This window comes from Oncorhynchus kisutch, linkage group LG3 (assembly GCF_002021735.2).
Source record: "Oncorhynchus kisutch isolate 150728-3 linkage group LG3, Okis_V2, whole genome shotgun sequence".
NCBI lineage: Eukaryota > Metazoa > Chordata > Actinopteri > Salmoniformes > Salmonidae > Oncorhynchus > Oncorhynchus kisutch.
In genome coordinates, this window is record NC_034176.2 from 9,812,170 (window position 1) to 9,827,705 (window position 15,536).

Here is a 15,536-nt window from a genome sequence, read left to right on the forward strand (position 1 = left end):
GCGTGCTGTGGTGTCAGTAGTGGTGTGGTGTGGTGACTGCTGTGGTGTCAGCAGTGGTGTGCTGTGGTGTCAGCAGTGGCGTGGTGCAGTGACAGCTGTGGTGTCAGTAGTGGTGTGGTGTGGTGACTGCTGTGGTGTCAGCAGTGGTGTGCTGTGGTGTCAGCAGTGGCGTGGTGCGGTATAGCAATGCTATGGGTGTTATTTGAATTGTAGTTTTAGTTGAGTGGCCTGCAGTGAAGCACGTGTTGAGCCTGATGTCTGGTAGAAATGGGAAATGAAAAAAGCTCTGAACTGGTGCTGGTCCTCTGAAAAAAGTCCTCTGAGAATAACAGAGAGAAGATGTTCAATATGCTCCTGTAAACACATAGGACATGAAGATATGCTTCTCTATGCAGATACAACCTGACGTTCAGATACATTCGGTCACTATGGCTACGGCCCTCATTCACTACTTCCCACAAATCTAAAACCATTTGATTGGTAGAGGCATGGGCTAGTGGGAGTTTCCACCACATTTCTTATACCAGTCGTTTCCTTTCATATCAGGGAAGGAAAGTAAGAAAAAAAGCACTCTTTGCGAGGAATGAGAGATAATTGGGACATAGCCATGGTTCTTTGTTGTGGACCCTGGGCTTGTGTGCTCAGACATTTGGAACACACACACACACACGGGCTCGTTTAGGATCTGGCCCGGGATCGGTGGGTTTTAATTGGTAAGGGTCAGGTGGGAACATTAGGCATGTTACAGAGAGCATGTTGGCTGGATGAGCAGGCTCATTACATTGAGCAGAGGGAGGTTTTCTTGGCTAATCGTGCTGATTAGGGGGAAAGCGTGCTATGGTTGACTGACGATGAGTGTTGTTTATGGTTATGGGGAAATGTACAGTAATTGGTTTGTCAGTTTATCGGTTGGTCTGTGTTCGGCACTGTGGACAGGTATGACCGTCTGGGTGATAAATAGCATAGTATCATCTCAAATGGCACCCTATTCCATTTATAGTGCACTACAGATGTAGGATCTTAATTTGAGCCAGTTTACTACAGCAAGAAAATAATGCTGCAGCAACAGGAAATGTGAAACATTATGTGGACTATAATTAATGGGCATTTTTGTAGGGTTGTCTGAAATTTCAAAGTGGAAATTACAAACCTCAAATACAAGTTTAAAATGTTCAGCATTGCAGTCAAGGTCTCTGGCAACAGGGTGATCGAATTAAGGGAATCGGCTGTCATCTGGGACACAGACCATGTCTCTGTGTTACAGAATGATGATCTGGTTATGTTGATTGATAGTGGTTTGGTAAAGATGACTGTCTATGTTATGGAGAAGGAGGCCTATTCAAAATGGCGCCGGAGGAGATGGCCTGCCGCTTTACGGTCTCCTAACCAATTGTGTTATTATGTGGGGGGGTTTCGTGGTATTTGTAAATGATTTTGTACATAATGTTTCTGCAACCGTATCTTGGGATGGGAGAGAAGGATGCTAAGATTGAGGATCAATGAGGTAGAGTTGATTAGAGCTGAGGCCATGTACTGTAGATCAGGACCCGTAATCAAAAACGTAGGAATGCTGATCTAGGATCAGGTCCTCCCCCTGCCCATATTATCTTATTTATTATGATCTAAAAGGGAAAACTGATCCTAGATCAGCATTCCCACTCTGATATGCTTGATACACACAGGCTCAGGTGTAGACACAGTCTACTGACCATACAACAGGTGTCTATAGAGACACAGTCTACTCACCATACAACAGGTGTCTATAGAGACACAGTCTACTCACCATACAACAGGTGTCTATAGAGACACAGTCTACTCACCATACAACAGGTGTCTATAGAGACACAGTCTACTCACCATACAACAGGTGTCTATAGAGACACAGTCTACCCACCATACAACAGGTGTCTATAGAGACACAGTCTACTCACCATACAACAGGTGTCTATAGAGACACAGTCTACTCACCATACAACAGGTGTCTATAGAGACACAGTCTACTCACCATACAACAGGTGTCTATAGAGACACAGTCTACTGACCATACAACAGGTGTCTATAGAGACACAGTCTACTCACCATACAACAGGTGTCTATAGAGACACAGTCTACTCACCATACAACAGGTGTCTATAGAGACACAGTCTACTCACCATAGACAATAACAGTAGCAGTGGTACTTCTCCTCTTGGCAACAATGTTCCTGGCCACGCACGTATAGTTGGCTGTGTCCGACAGTCTGGCCTGCTTTATAATCAGGTTGTGGTCGATGGTGATGTAGAAATTACGGTCATCAGCCGGGTCAATGATCTCCTCGTTCTTCAACCACTCAACCTGAGATGGACACAAGGAGAAAACTGTGTGAGGAGGGAAGGAAGGAAGGAGGGAGGTAAGATCCAGGTGAAAGAGAGGACAGGAGGAAGCTAGCTTCATTTATGATACTAATCACATTTCCTGAATGCCATAGTTACTGCCACAGTTCTCGTAAATTGAACCTGTCAAAAGGTTTACGGCATGCACCGTAAATGTCAAGACCTATCAAATGTACTGTTTTTTTATTTCCCTTTCACATTAGGGGAATGGAATTTTCAGACATCGAAAGGGAGATTCTGTGTTTTTCTTAGGTTACCGTCACATGCTTTTCCTTATGAGTTCTGCTCTGATGGAAAATTCACAGCGCCTCCTTGCTCTCACTGGGAGCAGTGTCTGGCCTGACTTGCATGGTGGCTCCTTGGGAATTCATTCTATCAACAGTGACAAAGGACAAGGACATGCCAGAAACAACAACATACAGACATACAGACAAAGAGACATGCTTTCTGTATGAAGCTGTATGATCAAAATGACGTCGAAAATCATAATCAAGTCCAGTCCAAGCAGCTATAGGATCAGCCTATTGAATGTTCAGGATGAGTTCAGAGTTCATAACCTTCCCATCTACCTCAGAAGTAGGTGTGAGGGAGTCATTATTTTGGGTGTGGAACTGTGTGAAGGAGATAGCTTATTAGCCCTCATCGGGAATAGAAGTGTCTGCTTTTAACTGTCTGTCTCACACTAAAGGCTTGAAATGAAAGCTGAAAGAGCCAAGTGGAAATTCCAGCAGTGCTTCAACTGAGCAAGACACACACACACACACACACACACACAGAGAGAGAGAACCTCACGTAACCCAGAAACCAGACAGGGGAGCAAAAGCTGATAAAATGAGTATGATTCATACACGTAGATAGATGAGCACAGTGTATTGTAGCACTAACCCATGCTAACAGAGCAATGCTACGGTGTTCATAATAGACAGCCTAACCCATGCTAACAGAGCAATGCTACGGTGTTCATAATAGACAGCCTAACCCATGCTAACAGAGCAATGCTACGGTGTTCATAATAGACAGCCTAACCCATGCTAACAGAGCAATGCTACGGTGTTCATAATAGACAGCCTAACCCATGCTAACAGAGCAATGCTACGGTGTTCATAATAGACAGCCTAACCCATGCTAACAGAGCAATGCTACGGTGTTCATAATAGACAGCCTAACCCATGCTAACAGAGCAATGCTACGGTGTTCATAATAGACAGCCTAACCCATGCTAACAGAGCAATGCTACGGTGTTCATAATAGACAGCCTAACCCATGCTAACAGAGCAATGCTACGGTGTTCATAATAGACAGCCTAACCCATGCTAACAGAGCAATGCTACGGTGTTCATAATAGACAGCCTAACCCAAGCTAACAGAGCAATGCTACGGTGTTCATAATAGACAGCCTAACCCATGCTAACAGAGAAATGCTACGGTGTTCATAATAGACAGCCTAACCCATGCTAACAGAGCAATGCTACGGTGTTCATAATAGACAGCCTAACCCATGCTAACAGAGCAATGCTACGGTGTTCATAATAGACAGCCTAACCCATGCTAACAGAGCAATGCTACGGTGTTCATAATAGACAGCCTAAATCTCAGCAATTTAGTTATTTATATTTAGGTTTTACTTATCCTAATATGGACACCGTACAGTGCCACAAAGCTGTGGGAGCTGTGGCAGGCAGGCAAGCAGGCAGGCAGGCAAGCAGGCAGGCAGGCAAGCAGGAAGGCAGGCAGGCAGGCAAGCAGGCAGGCAGGCAAGCAGGCAGGCAGGCAGGCAGGCAGGCAGGGGACAGGAGTCAGAGGCAGAGCAACTGATCTACAGGCTTTTGACTGAGACCCAGGCTTACTGAGACAGAGTCTGAGCTCTCTATAATACCCTAAACCACCTTTAGGTCCGTTCGCTACCCAACATTGGAGCTTGGAGGAAAAAAAGTTGGGTTATTTCTTTGCTTTTCATCAGCAACACTAAATCCCATATTTTATTCCTACTATATGGAGTGTATTTCAGGCAGGTGAAGCCAGAGAGCCATTTTAGTCAATATCAGTCTCATTTATTAATAATCATAATTTGATATATACATATATTTGTATAATCATCACAGCACGTCATTTAAATATGTGACTAATCATTTGATTACGCTGTAGGATTTTAACGAGCAAAATATTGGAAGTCATTCAAATAATCTCGGGGGTTGTTTTCCAGTTTAAAACGGCTACTTTTTGGCATTACTACCGCAGACACAAATATCAACAAACGCCATAATGCAGGTGTGCATTTCACCCCACTCCTTCATCAGTGCTCCAGGCTACTCCCCACTGTGCAAAATCAGCAAAACCCCTAGACCAAGCCGGCATCGGTTTGGAAAGTGTTTGTGTGAAGACCAAGGGGAGGTAAAAAAGAGACGAAAGCCCAGTGGGGATACCACTTTGGAGATTAGTAATGAAAGCAGAGGGAGAGAGAGTGAGGGTGTGTTTATAGAATGGTTAATGCCTGCTACCATGCTGAAGCCAAAGTTAAAGTCTTGCAATATAAGTAGGGCCAGTTGTTTTTATTTATTTATTTCCTTGACCGGACTTTCCAGCATTGACCATTTGGTTTGCTGCAGGTTGTTGGTTCGAATACCCGAGCCGACAAGGTGAAAAATCTGTCTGTGCCCTTGAGCAAGGCCTTATTTTTGCTCCTGGGGAGCCGTACCAACAATTTTTTAAATTAAAAACAACATATTTTACTGCACCTATCCGGTGTATCTGACGCGTCCCTTAATTGCCCCTAATTGATTATTTTTTTTGCTACAACTTCAGAGTCCGTTGGAGAGGATCAGCTTGAGCAAAGTGAGGTGCATAATCACTGATCTACAAATAGTTTTCTCTGCCAAATAATCGGCTTTGTGTGATTAAGATTCACAGAGCTACGCCTTATCTGGCTTAGGTTGATACCGCATCCAACACTCACACACTACCAGACATTGATTGACTGACTGATTGGAGACAGCTTGTGTCAGTTAAAGAACATGTCCTACTATTTTCTACCTGCAGTAAACCTAGTGGATAATGCTGGAAACACTGGTCAAAGAAAACAACTGTCCCTTATCATAATACACTGATACAAAACCAGACATCCTCTGTAGTATTTGTCTAGATAATGTCACAATACCACTACTGAATGGTCAAACAAAATGAACCTCAGAATAATTCAACACCATTGGTAACTCCCCGGTACCAAATGGTACAAACCTACGATTCTATCAACGAATCTCACAGAAATGAGTTGTAATTGATATGCACATTATTAGATAATTGTCATTTTAACAAGTAATTTCAAAGTCACTCCCTGCTATATAATGTACTGTTAAATAAGGGGTAATCAAAAGCTGTTTTACAACAGCAGCACACAATTAAGCAACATTACTGTTCTTCAGTGAGATTCCAAAAAACCTAACGATCATCTTTAGCTCTGAGATAATTGTTCCTTGATTCCTTACCATTAGACTTAGTGATTCCTTACCAATGGACTTAGTGATTCCTTACCAATGGACTTAGTGATTCCTTACCATTAGACTTAGTGATTCCTTACCATTAGACTAAGTGATTCATTACCAATAGACTTAGTGATTCCTTACCATTAGACTAAGTGATTCATTACCATTAGACTAAGTGATTCCTTACCAATGGACTTAGTGATTCCTTACCAATAGACTAAGTGATTCCTTACCAATAGACTTAGTGATTCCTTACCAATGGACTTAGTGATTCCTTACCAATAGACTTAGTGATTCAATGGACTTAGTGATTCATTACCATTAGACTAAGTGATTCCTTACCAATGGACTTAGTGATTCCTTACCAATAGACTTAGTGATTCCTTACCAATGGACTTAGTGATTCCTTACCAATAGACTTAGTGATTCAATGGACTTAGTGATTCCTTGCCATTAGACTGAGTGATTCCTTACCAATGGACTTAGTGATTCCTTACCAATAGACTAAATGATTCCTTACCAATAGACTAAATGATTCCTTACCAATAGACTAAATGATTCCTTACCAATAGACTAAATGATTCCTTACCAATAGACTAAGTGATTCCTTACCAATAGACTAAGTGATTCCTTACCAATGGACTTAGTGATTCCTTACCAATGGACTTAGTGATTCAATGGACTTAGTGATTCCTTACCAATAGACTTAGTGATTCAATGGACTTAGTGATTCCTTGCCATTAGACTGAGTGATTCCTTACCAATGGACTTAGTGATTCCTTACCAATAGACTAAATGATTCATTACCATTAGACTAAGTGATTCCTTACCAATGGACTTAGTGATTCCTTACCAATAGACTTAGTGATTCCTTACCAATGGACTTAGTGATTCCTTACCAATGGACTTAGTGATTCCTTACCAATGGACTTAGTGATTCCTTACCATTAGTTCAGTGGTAAATTGTAGTCCTATCAATCCTAATACTCCCAGTATTATTCTGAATTAATTTGAAGCGGGTGTTGATGTGGGCTATGCTGAGCTGAGACAAAGAAAGCCCCTGTGGCAGAGGGAGGGATGGTCACAGTGTGTGTGTGTGCATGTGTGTGTCTGCGTGCGCGTCGGTGTTTGTGTGTGTGTGTGTGTGTGTGTGTGTGTGTGTGTGTGTATGTGTGGGCATGTGTGTGTCTGCGTGCGCATCGGTGTGTGTGTGTGTGTCTAGCCGTTAGTCACAGCTGGGGGATGGAGAGTGGTTTATTGGATCAGACCAGCCCCCCACTGAGACACAGAGTGTGTTATTCTAACCTCCTCTCTCCAGGACGCCCTGTCTTTCTCTGAGACACACACCGTTAAACACACCTCGAATGGCCCTGTGTACTTGGCCTGGTCCATCCCGGACCATGGAAAGCCATTCTGTAATCTGTACATAGCGTTAGGCTATGACAGCCTAGTATAACATATCGGTTCAGTTAGAGCAGAAGACATGACACCACAAACCCTAGGAGATCACGGGGCAGAATAATGTAATACTATCAAATATGCATTACGCTTTCATTCATATATTACATATCATTGGGAAGAGAACAGCACCTGACATTTCCAGATAGAACCCTCCAATGAAGCATAGAATCAATCATTCACCCCCACCAGCCTGTCTGTTGGTTTAACAGCGGTCCATTAACAATCTGCCTGACTGTTAAACAACAGTCGAGGTGGTAGCTCTTTCAATCATTGGACTGTTAATATCATGATTATTGTGCATTACCCGTGATTAGTTAAATGAGATAGGAATAATCCAATCCATAGGCTGCGTTAACATCTCCACCTGAATAATAACAACAACAAAGGTAGTCGTGTCGCCAACTCCACCCCCCTGAAACCCCACTGTGCCTTGATTGGTCACACACCACTGGCAGGGACACTGCAATCTGCCGTGAAATTCACTGTCCATGCTGTTGTGAGACAGAGCATTGCCTTCCACTGATAAACACACAAACACACGTAAGCACATACACACCCTCCACCTCTACCACCATCCATCTCTACCACCCTCCCTCCATCTCTACCGCCCTCCACCTCTACCACCCTCCACCTCTACCACCATCCATCTCTACCACCCTCCACCTCTACCACCATCCACCTCTACCACCCTCCACCTCCACCTCTACCACCATCCACCTCTACCACCATCCATCTCTACCACCCTCCCTCCATCTCTACCACCCTCCCTCCATCTCTACCGCCCTCCACCTCTACCACCCTCCACCTCTACCACCATCCATCTCTACCACCCTCCACCTCTACCACCATCCACCTCTACCACCCTCCACCTCTACCACCATCCACCTCTACCACCCTCCACCTCTACCACCCTCCACCTCTACCACCCTCCACCTCTACCACCATCCACCTCTACCACTCTCCACCTCTACCACCATCCATCTCTACCACCCTCCCTCCATCTCTACTACCCTCCACCTCTACCACCCTCCACCTCTACCACCCTCCCTCCATCTCTACCACCCTCCACCTCTACCACCATCCATCTCTACCACCCACCCTCCACCTCTACCACCATCCATCTCTACCACCCCCCTCCGCTTCTACCACCATCCATCTCTACCTCCCTCCACCTCTACCAACCTCCACCCTCCACCTCTACCATCCTCCACCTCTACCACCCCTTCAAACTCGTCCCTAACACAGATGGACACAAAAACATAGACACACAAACCAGACCCCACCCCTCCTCCTCCTCTCAGACACAAGGCCTCTACTCCTCCCCAGACAGATGTGGTCGTGGTGCTCATTATTGACTGATTGGCATCGGGAGAGTCATTAACATAATTGGCACATTTGTTGTCATTAACAGGGGGGAAATTGCCACATGTCAGCCCAGGCTTCAAGAGCGCGAGCTGGCCTGTCAGCAGGAACAGTGGAGAAAGAATGGGAGATCAGACAGAGAGAGAGAGAGAGAGAGAGAGAGAGAGAGAGAGACGACGGTGTAATAAAATAGATAATATATACGCCGTGGCTCTGTGTCTCCTGCTTATGGCTGCGTCCCCATTCCATACATAGTGCACTACATGTGACCAGAGCCCTATATAGGTATTAGGGTGCGTTTTTGGAACGCAGACGCTTCCCTGACACTGAAAGACAATTGGCTCCAGGAAATAAACACAGGGAGGGTGAGGGACCCACAGGACCAGTGACACAAGACCCACTCAGCCTCCACATGTCTCATCTTCCTCATTCATCTAAGGAGAATACTAATCAAGCCATTCATTACACCAAGTAACAAAGGCCATTACGGGACTAATCATTACGTTCAAAGTCAATCAAGGAAAGTTCATATAAATTTAATCTGGAGGCCCGCAAATATGTGTGTGTGTGTGTGTGTGTGTGTGTGTGTGTGTGTGTGTGTGTGTGTGTGTGTGTGTGTGTGTGTGTGTGTGTGTGTGTGTGTGTGTGTGTGTGTGTGTGTGTGTGTGTGTGTGTGTGTGTGTGTGTGTGTGTGTGTGTGTGTGTATGAGTGTGAGTGTGTGTGTGTGAGTTAGAAAAATAAGAGTAGGGAAGGGGAAGAATGACTTACTGCTGAAGGCACTGGTAACACTCCAAACATGTAGTTTGCTTCCCTAAATTCACTTCCAAAGGTTTATAATTGATCAAAGAGTTTGTCTGAGATGAGAGATGTCTCTTATTCCCTCAGACACATTATTTGAACAGCTTTGAGGACTCCCATCCACGCAAATTGTCTTGCTGTCAGTTGCAATTCTGACAGGTTCCGTTGTAATGGCCAATTATTGCTTCATAATGTTTTTAGTTGGTACAATCTCAAAAAGTACATTGTCTCTCTCATATTCAAAGTCAGAGTGAATCTACATGTGTCGTGCTTCTGGACGGTAGTAAATCTGTTCAGAAGTTAAAAACCATGTTTCAGAAAGGAGCTAAATTATCTGATTACTATTTGACCACTGGCCAGAATTATCCTTTTTATGTTGACATCAAAGACCCGAACGTCCTTGTTAAATAAAGATGTCTACTTGGCTATCCAGTGGGAGAGTATTTCCCGCATTCAACATGCAGTCGCTATAATCAACGCTGTGACTATAATCAACACTGTGACTATAATCAACACTGTGACTATAATCAACACTGTGACTATAATCAACGCTGTGACTATAATCAACACTGTGACTATAATCAATAATCAACACTGTGACTATAATCAACACTGTGACTATAATCAATAATCAACACTGTGACTATAATCAACACTGTGACTATAATAAACACTGTGACTATAATCAACGCTGTGACTATAATCAACACTGTGACTATAATCAACACTGTGACTATAATCAACGCTGTGACTATAATCAACACTGTGACTATAATCAACACTGTGACTATAATCAACGCTGTGACTATAATCAACACTGTAACTATAATCAACACTGTGACTATAATCAACACTGTGACTATAATCAACACTGTGACTATAATCAATAATCAACACTGACTATAATCAACACTGTGACTATAATCAATAATCAACACTGTGACTATAATCAGCACTGTGACTATAATCAACACTGTGACTATAATAAACACTGTGACTATAATCAACACGGTGACTATAATCAACACTGTGACTATAATAAACACTGTGACTATAATAAACACTGTGACTATAATCAACACGGTGACTATAATCAACACTGTGACTATAATGAACACTGTGACTATAATCAACACTGTGACTATAATGAACAGTGTGACTATAATCAACACTGTGACTATAATCAATGCTGTGACTATAATGAACACTGTGACTATAATCAACACAGTGACTATAATCAACACTGTGACTATAATCAACACTGTGACTATAATCAATGCTGTGACTATAATGAACACTGTGACTATAATCAACACTGTGACTATAATCAACACTGTGACTATAATCAACGCTGTGACTATAATCAACACTGTGACTATAATCAACACTGTGACTATAATCAACGCTGTGACTATAATCAACACTGGGACTATAATCAACACCGTGACTATAGCGGTGATTTGGGACAAAGTCAGAAACATGCAATATAAGCACACACACATACACACACAGGAGCTTTTGGCCAATGATGAATTGATTGATGTGTGTGTGTGTGTTGGGACTCCATGTGTGCATTGTCCCACACTGGGGATGTGATTACACTAACCAGGGGCCTGCTGTTAGGGGGCTTCCCTGCCCAGTGCCCACTCTACTAGCCAAGGTTGGCCAGACTGGCAGGGTCATCATGCCATCCACGTGCCTGCCTGAGTTTCTCACACCATAAAGAACCTATACTGTAGGTGAACGACACAGACAGCACACCATTCCAATCAAGTCTCATTCACCTAACTGGCCCAATGCATTATCCTCTCATTCACCTAACTGGTCCAAGGCATTATCCTGTTATTCATCTAACTGACCCAAGGCATTATCCTGCTATTCACCTAACTGGCCCAAGACATTATCCTCTCATTCACCTAACTGGTCCAAGACATTATCCTGTTATTCACCTAACTGGCCCAAGGCATTATCCTCTCATTCACCTAACTGGTCCAAGGCATTATCGTGTTATTCATTTAACTGACCCAAGGCATTATCCTGTTATTCATCTAACTGACCCAGGGCATTATCCTGCTATTCACCTAACTGACCCAAGGCATTATCCTGCTATTCACCTAACTGGCCCAAGACATTATCCTGTTATTCACCTAACTGGCCAAAGGCATTATCCTGTTATTCACCTAACTGGTCCAAGGCATTATCCTGTTATTCATCTAACTGGCCCAAGGCATTATCCTGTTATTCATCTAGCTGACCCAAGGCATTATCCTGCTATTCACCTAACTGCCCCAAGGCATTATCCTGCTATTCATCTAACTGCCCCAAGGCATTATCCTGTTATTCACCTACCTGGCCCAAGGCATTATCCTGCTATTCACCTAACTGACCCAAGGCATTATCATGTTATTCATCTAACTGGCCCAAGGCATTATCCTGCTATTCATCTAACTGGCCCAAGGCATTATCCTGCTATTCATCTAACTGGCCCAAGGCATTATCCTGCTATTCACCTAACTGGCCCAAGGCATTATCCTGTTATTCGTCTAACTGGCCCAAGGCATTATCCTGCTATTCATCTAACTGGCCCAAGGAATTATCCTGCTATTCATCTAACTGGCCCAAGGCATTATCCTGCTATTCATCTAACTGGCCCAAGGCATTATCCTGCTATTCACATAACTGGCCCAAGGCATTATCCTGTTATTCATCTAACTGGCCCAAGGCATTATCCTGCTATTCATCTAACTGGCCCAAGGCATTATCCTGCTATTCATCTAACTGGCCCAAGGCATTATCCTGCTATTCATCTAACTGGCCCAAGGCATTATCCTGCTATTCATCTAAATGGCCCACGGCATTATCCTGCTATTCACCTAACTGGCCCAAGGCATTATCCTGTTATTCATCTAACTGGCCCAAGGCATTATCCTGCTATTCATCTAACTGGCCCATCTTAATTTGACCAGTATTGTTGCAGAACAATAATCCTGCAGCAACGGGATTTGAATGTGTTAGTCCATAATGTTGCTTGATTGGTGGTAAACAGTGTAAAACTGTTAATATAACTGTCTTTCTCCAGAAGAAGGCAGAACTACTGATACGAACACAGGTACAGTTCTGGTTCAGAGTGGTCGGGTTACATGTGGACGACAACTGACTAGGTATCCCCCACCCCCTTTCCCTTCACTGTGAGGGGATCCATTAGGCTCGCCCTGTCGTGTCATTACTGGCCTGGAGGGAGAGAGGAAGAGAGGCAGGGATTGAGGAAGAGAGGGAGAACATCCAAACACACTCAAATGCTGAGATGATTGACAGGTGGAGATATTCAGGGCCAGCCCTCTGGTTTGGGGTCGCTGCGGGAATGAGGCGTACGTATGTTTTTTAATTTTTTTATGGCGAGGTTCTCCATATTGAACACTGGCTTACTGCTGAACTCACATACTCTTAAGTACTTTAACATCCAACACTATTCTTCTCCAGTCCTGCACCATGCTGCTGCAACAGAGGCTGAGGGAGGCAGTGAGAGAAAGAGAGGCAGTGAGAGAAAGAGAGATAGAGAGAAGAAAGAGTGAGAGAGGGCGGCAAAGACAGAGGGAGGGAGTTAGAGAGAGAGAGATAGAGAGAGAGAAGAAATAGTGAGAGAGGGCAGCAAAGACGGAGGGAGGGAGGGAGGAGAAAGAGTGAGAGAGGGCAGCAAAGACAGAGGGAGGGAGGGAGTTAGAGAGAGAGAGTTAGAGAGAGAGAGAAGAAATAGTGAGAGAGGGCAGCAAAGACGGAGAGAGAGAGAGAGAGAGAGAGAGAGAGAGAGAGGGCAGCAAAGACAGAGAGAGAGAGAGAGAGAGAGAGAGAGAGCAAAGACAGAGAGAGAGAGAGAGAGAGAGAGAGAGAGAGAGAGAGAGAGAGAGAGAGAGAGAGAGAGAGGGCAGCAAAGATGGAGAGAGAGACAGAGAGAGACAGAGAGAGAGAGAGAGAGACAGAGAGAGAGAGAGAGAGAGAGAGAGAGAGAGAGAGGGCTGCAAAGACGGAGAGAGAGAGAGAGAGAGAGAGAGAGAGGGCAGCAAAGACAGAGAGAGAGAGAGAGAGAGAGACAGAGAGAGAGAGAGAGAGAGAGAGAGAGAGAGAGAGAGAGAGAGAGAGAGAGAGGGCAGCAAAGATGGAGAGAGAGACAGAGAGAGACAGAGAGAGAGAGAGAGAGAGAGAGACAGAGAGAGAGAGAGAGAGAGAGAGAGAGAGAGAGAGGGCAGCAAAGACGGAGAGAGAGAGAGAGAGAGAGAGAGGGCAGCAAAGACGGAGAGAGAGAGAGAGAGAGAGAGAGGGCAGCAAAGACAGAGAGAGAGAGAGAGACAGAGAGAGAGAGAGAGAGAGAGAGAGAGAGAGAGAGAGAGGGCAGCAAAGACAGAGAGAGAGAGAGAGAGAGACAGAGAGAGAGAGAGAGAGAGAGGGCAGCAAAGACGGAGAGAGAGAGGGCAGCAAAGACGGAGAGAGAGAGAGAGAGAGAGAGACAGAGAGAGAGAGGGCAGCAAAGACGGAGAGAGAGAGAGAGAGAGAGAGGGCAGCAAAGACAGAGAGAGAGAGAGAGAGACAGAGAGAGAGAGAGAGAGAGAGAGAGAGAGAGAGAGAGAGAGAGGGCAGCAAAGACGGAGAGAGAGAGGGCAGCAAAGACGGAGAGAGAGAGAGAGAGAGATAGATCATTTCTGTGTTCACCGAGGGACCTAACAGGACGAAATGGCCGCTGTGTGCTTCAACTTCAGCCTTTCGGTCCGGGGGAAGGCATTCGACTGAGGCTGACGACAGCATGCAGCTAATGACCACACCATTATATTTGAAGTACTGCAGATAAAACAACATTTTGCGTAACATATTAGGTGGAAACTACTCTTTGAAATGATATTAAAATAGGTGTCTATATTGCAGCTGACTTGCTACGAGAGAGGGAGCTGTTGACACCGCATTAGCATTAAAGCGTTTTAAGCTTTGAACTAACTGGGCTGACGGTAATCCTATTTAATTGACTCTCGAAAACTAAACTGTTAAAAAACTCCACAACAAATCTGTTTTCCATGGCTTGGTCAGCACAATAAAACACTCATATTGCCTGTTTGGCAGGTTAGGAAGTCATACTAATAATGTATGCTATTTAGCAGGACCCTGTCATCCAAAGCGACTCAAATGAAACATTACAGTCGGCACTTTAACCTCATAGTCATTGTATCATTTCAAATCCAAAGTGCTGGAGTACAGAGACAAAACAACAAACAATTTATCACTGTCCCAATACTCTTGGAGCTTACTGTATTTTATATGTGACCCCAGCGGCAATCGAACCAATGACCCTTTGAGTTGCTCAGGAAGTGCTGCCGTATACGTGTTAGATTCAGAGAGAATGTGTTTGTGTGTGTGCGATCCATCTCGGAAGGTCTTTATGTGTTGCAGGGTGTTTTCTGCCTCTGTCTGCCTGCCTGTCTGTCTGCCTATCTATCTGTCCATTTATCTGCCTGTCTGTCTGCCTGCCTGTCTGTCTGCCTATCTATCTGTCCATTTATCTGCCTGTCTGTCTGCCTGCCTGTCTGTCTGCCTATATATCTGTCCATCTGTCTGTCCATTTATCTGCCTGTCTGTCTGCCTGCCTGTCTGTCTGCCTATCTATCTGTCCATCTGTCCATTTATCTGCCTGTCTGTCTGCCTGCCTGTCTGTCTGCCTATATATCTGTTCATCTGTCCATTTATCTGCCTGTCTGTCTGTCTGTCTGCCTGCCTGTCTGTCTGCCTATCTATCTGTCCATCTGTCCATTTATCTGCCTGTCTGTCTGCCTGCCTGCCTGTCTGCCTATCTATCTGTCCATGTATCTGCCTGTCTGTCTGCCTATCTATCTGTCCATCTGTCCATGTATCTGCCTGTCTGTCTGCCTGCCTATCTATCTGTCCATCTGTCTGTCCATTTATCTGCCTCTCTGTCTGCCTGCTTGTCTGTCTGCCTATCTATCTGTCCATATGTCCATTTATCTGCCTGTCTGTCTGCCTGCCTGTCTGTCTGCTTATCTATCTGTCCATCTGTCCATTTAT

General features: G+C 44.4%; 1 protein-coding gene across 2 annotated transcripts in view; it reads right to left on the reverse strand.

The window, feature by feature from the left end:
• The window catches only part of unc5ca (unc-5 netrin receptor Ca), a 326,512-nt gene that overhangs the window by 99,346 nt on the left and 211,630 nt on the right, over nucleotides 1-15,536 (reverse strand). For both annotated transcript variants that reach the window (XM_031817173.1, XM_031817172.1), the window contains exon 5: nucleotides 2,154-2,334. In XM_031817173.1, the coding sequence (XP_031673033.1) occupies nucleotides 2,154-2,334 (181 nt within the window). The remainder of the gene's footprint in view (nucleotides 1-2,153; nucleotides 2,335-15,536) is intronic.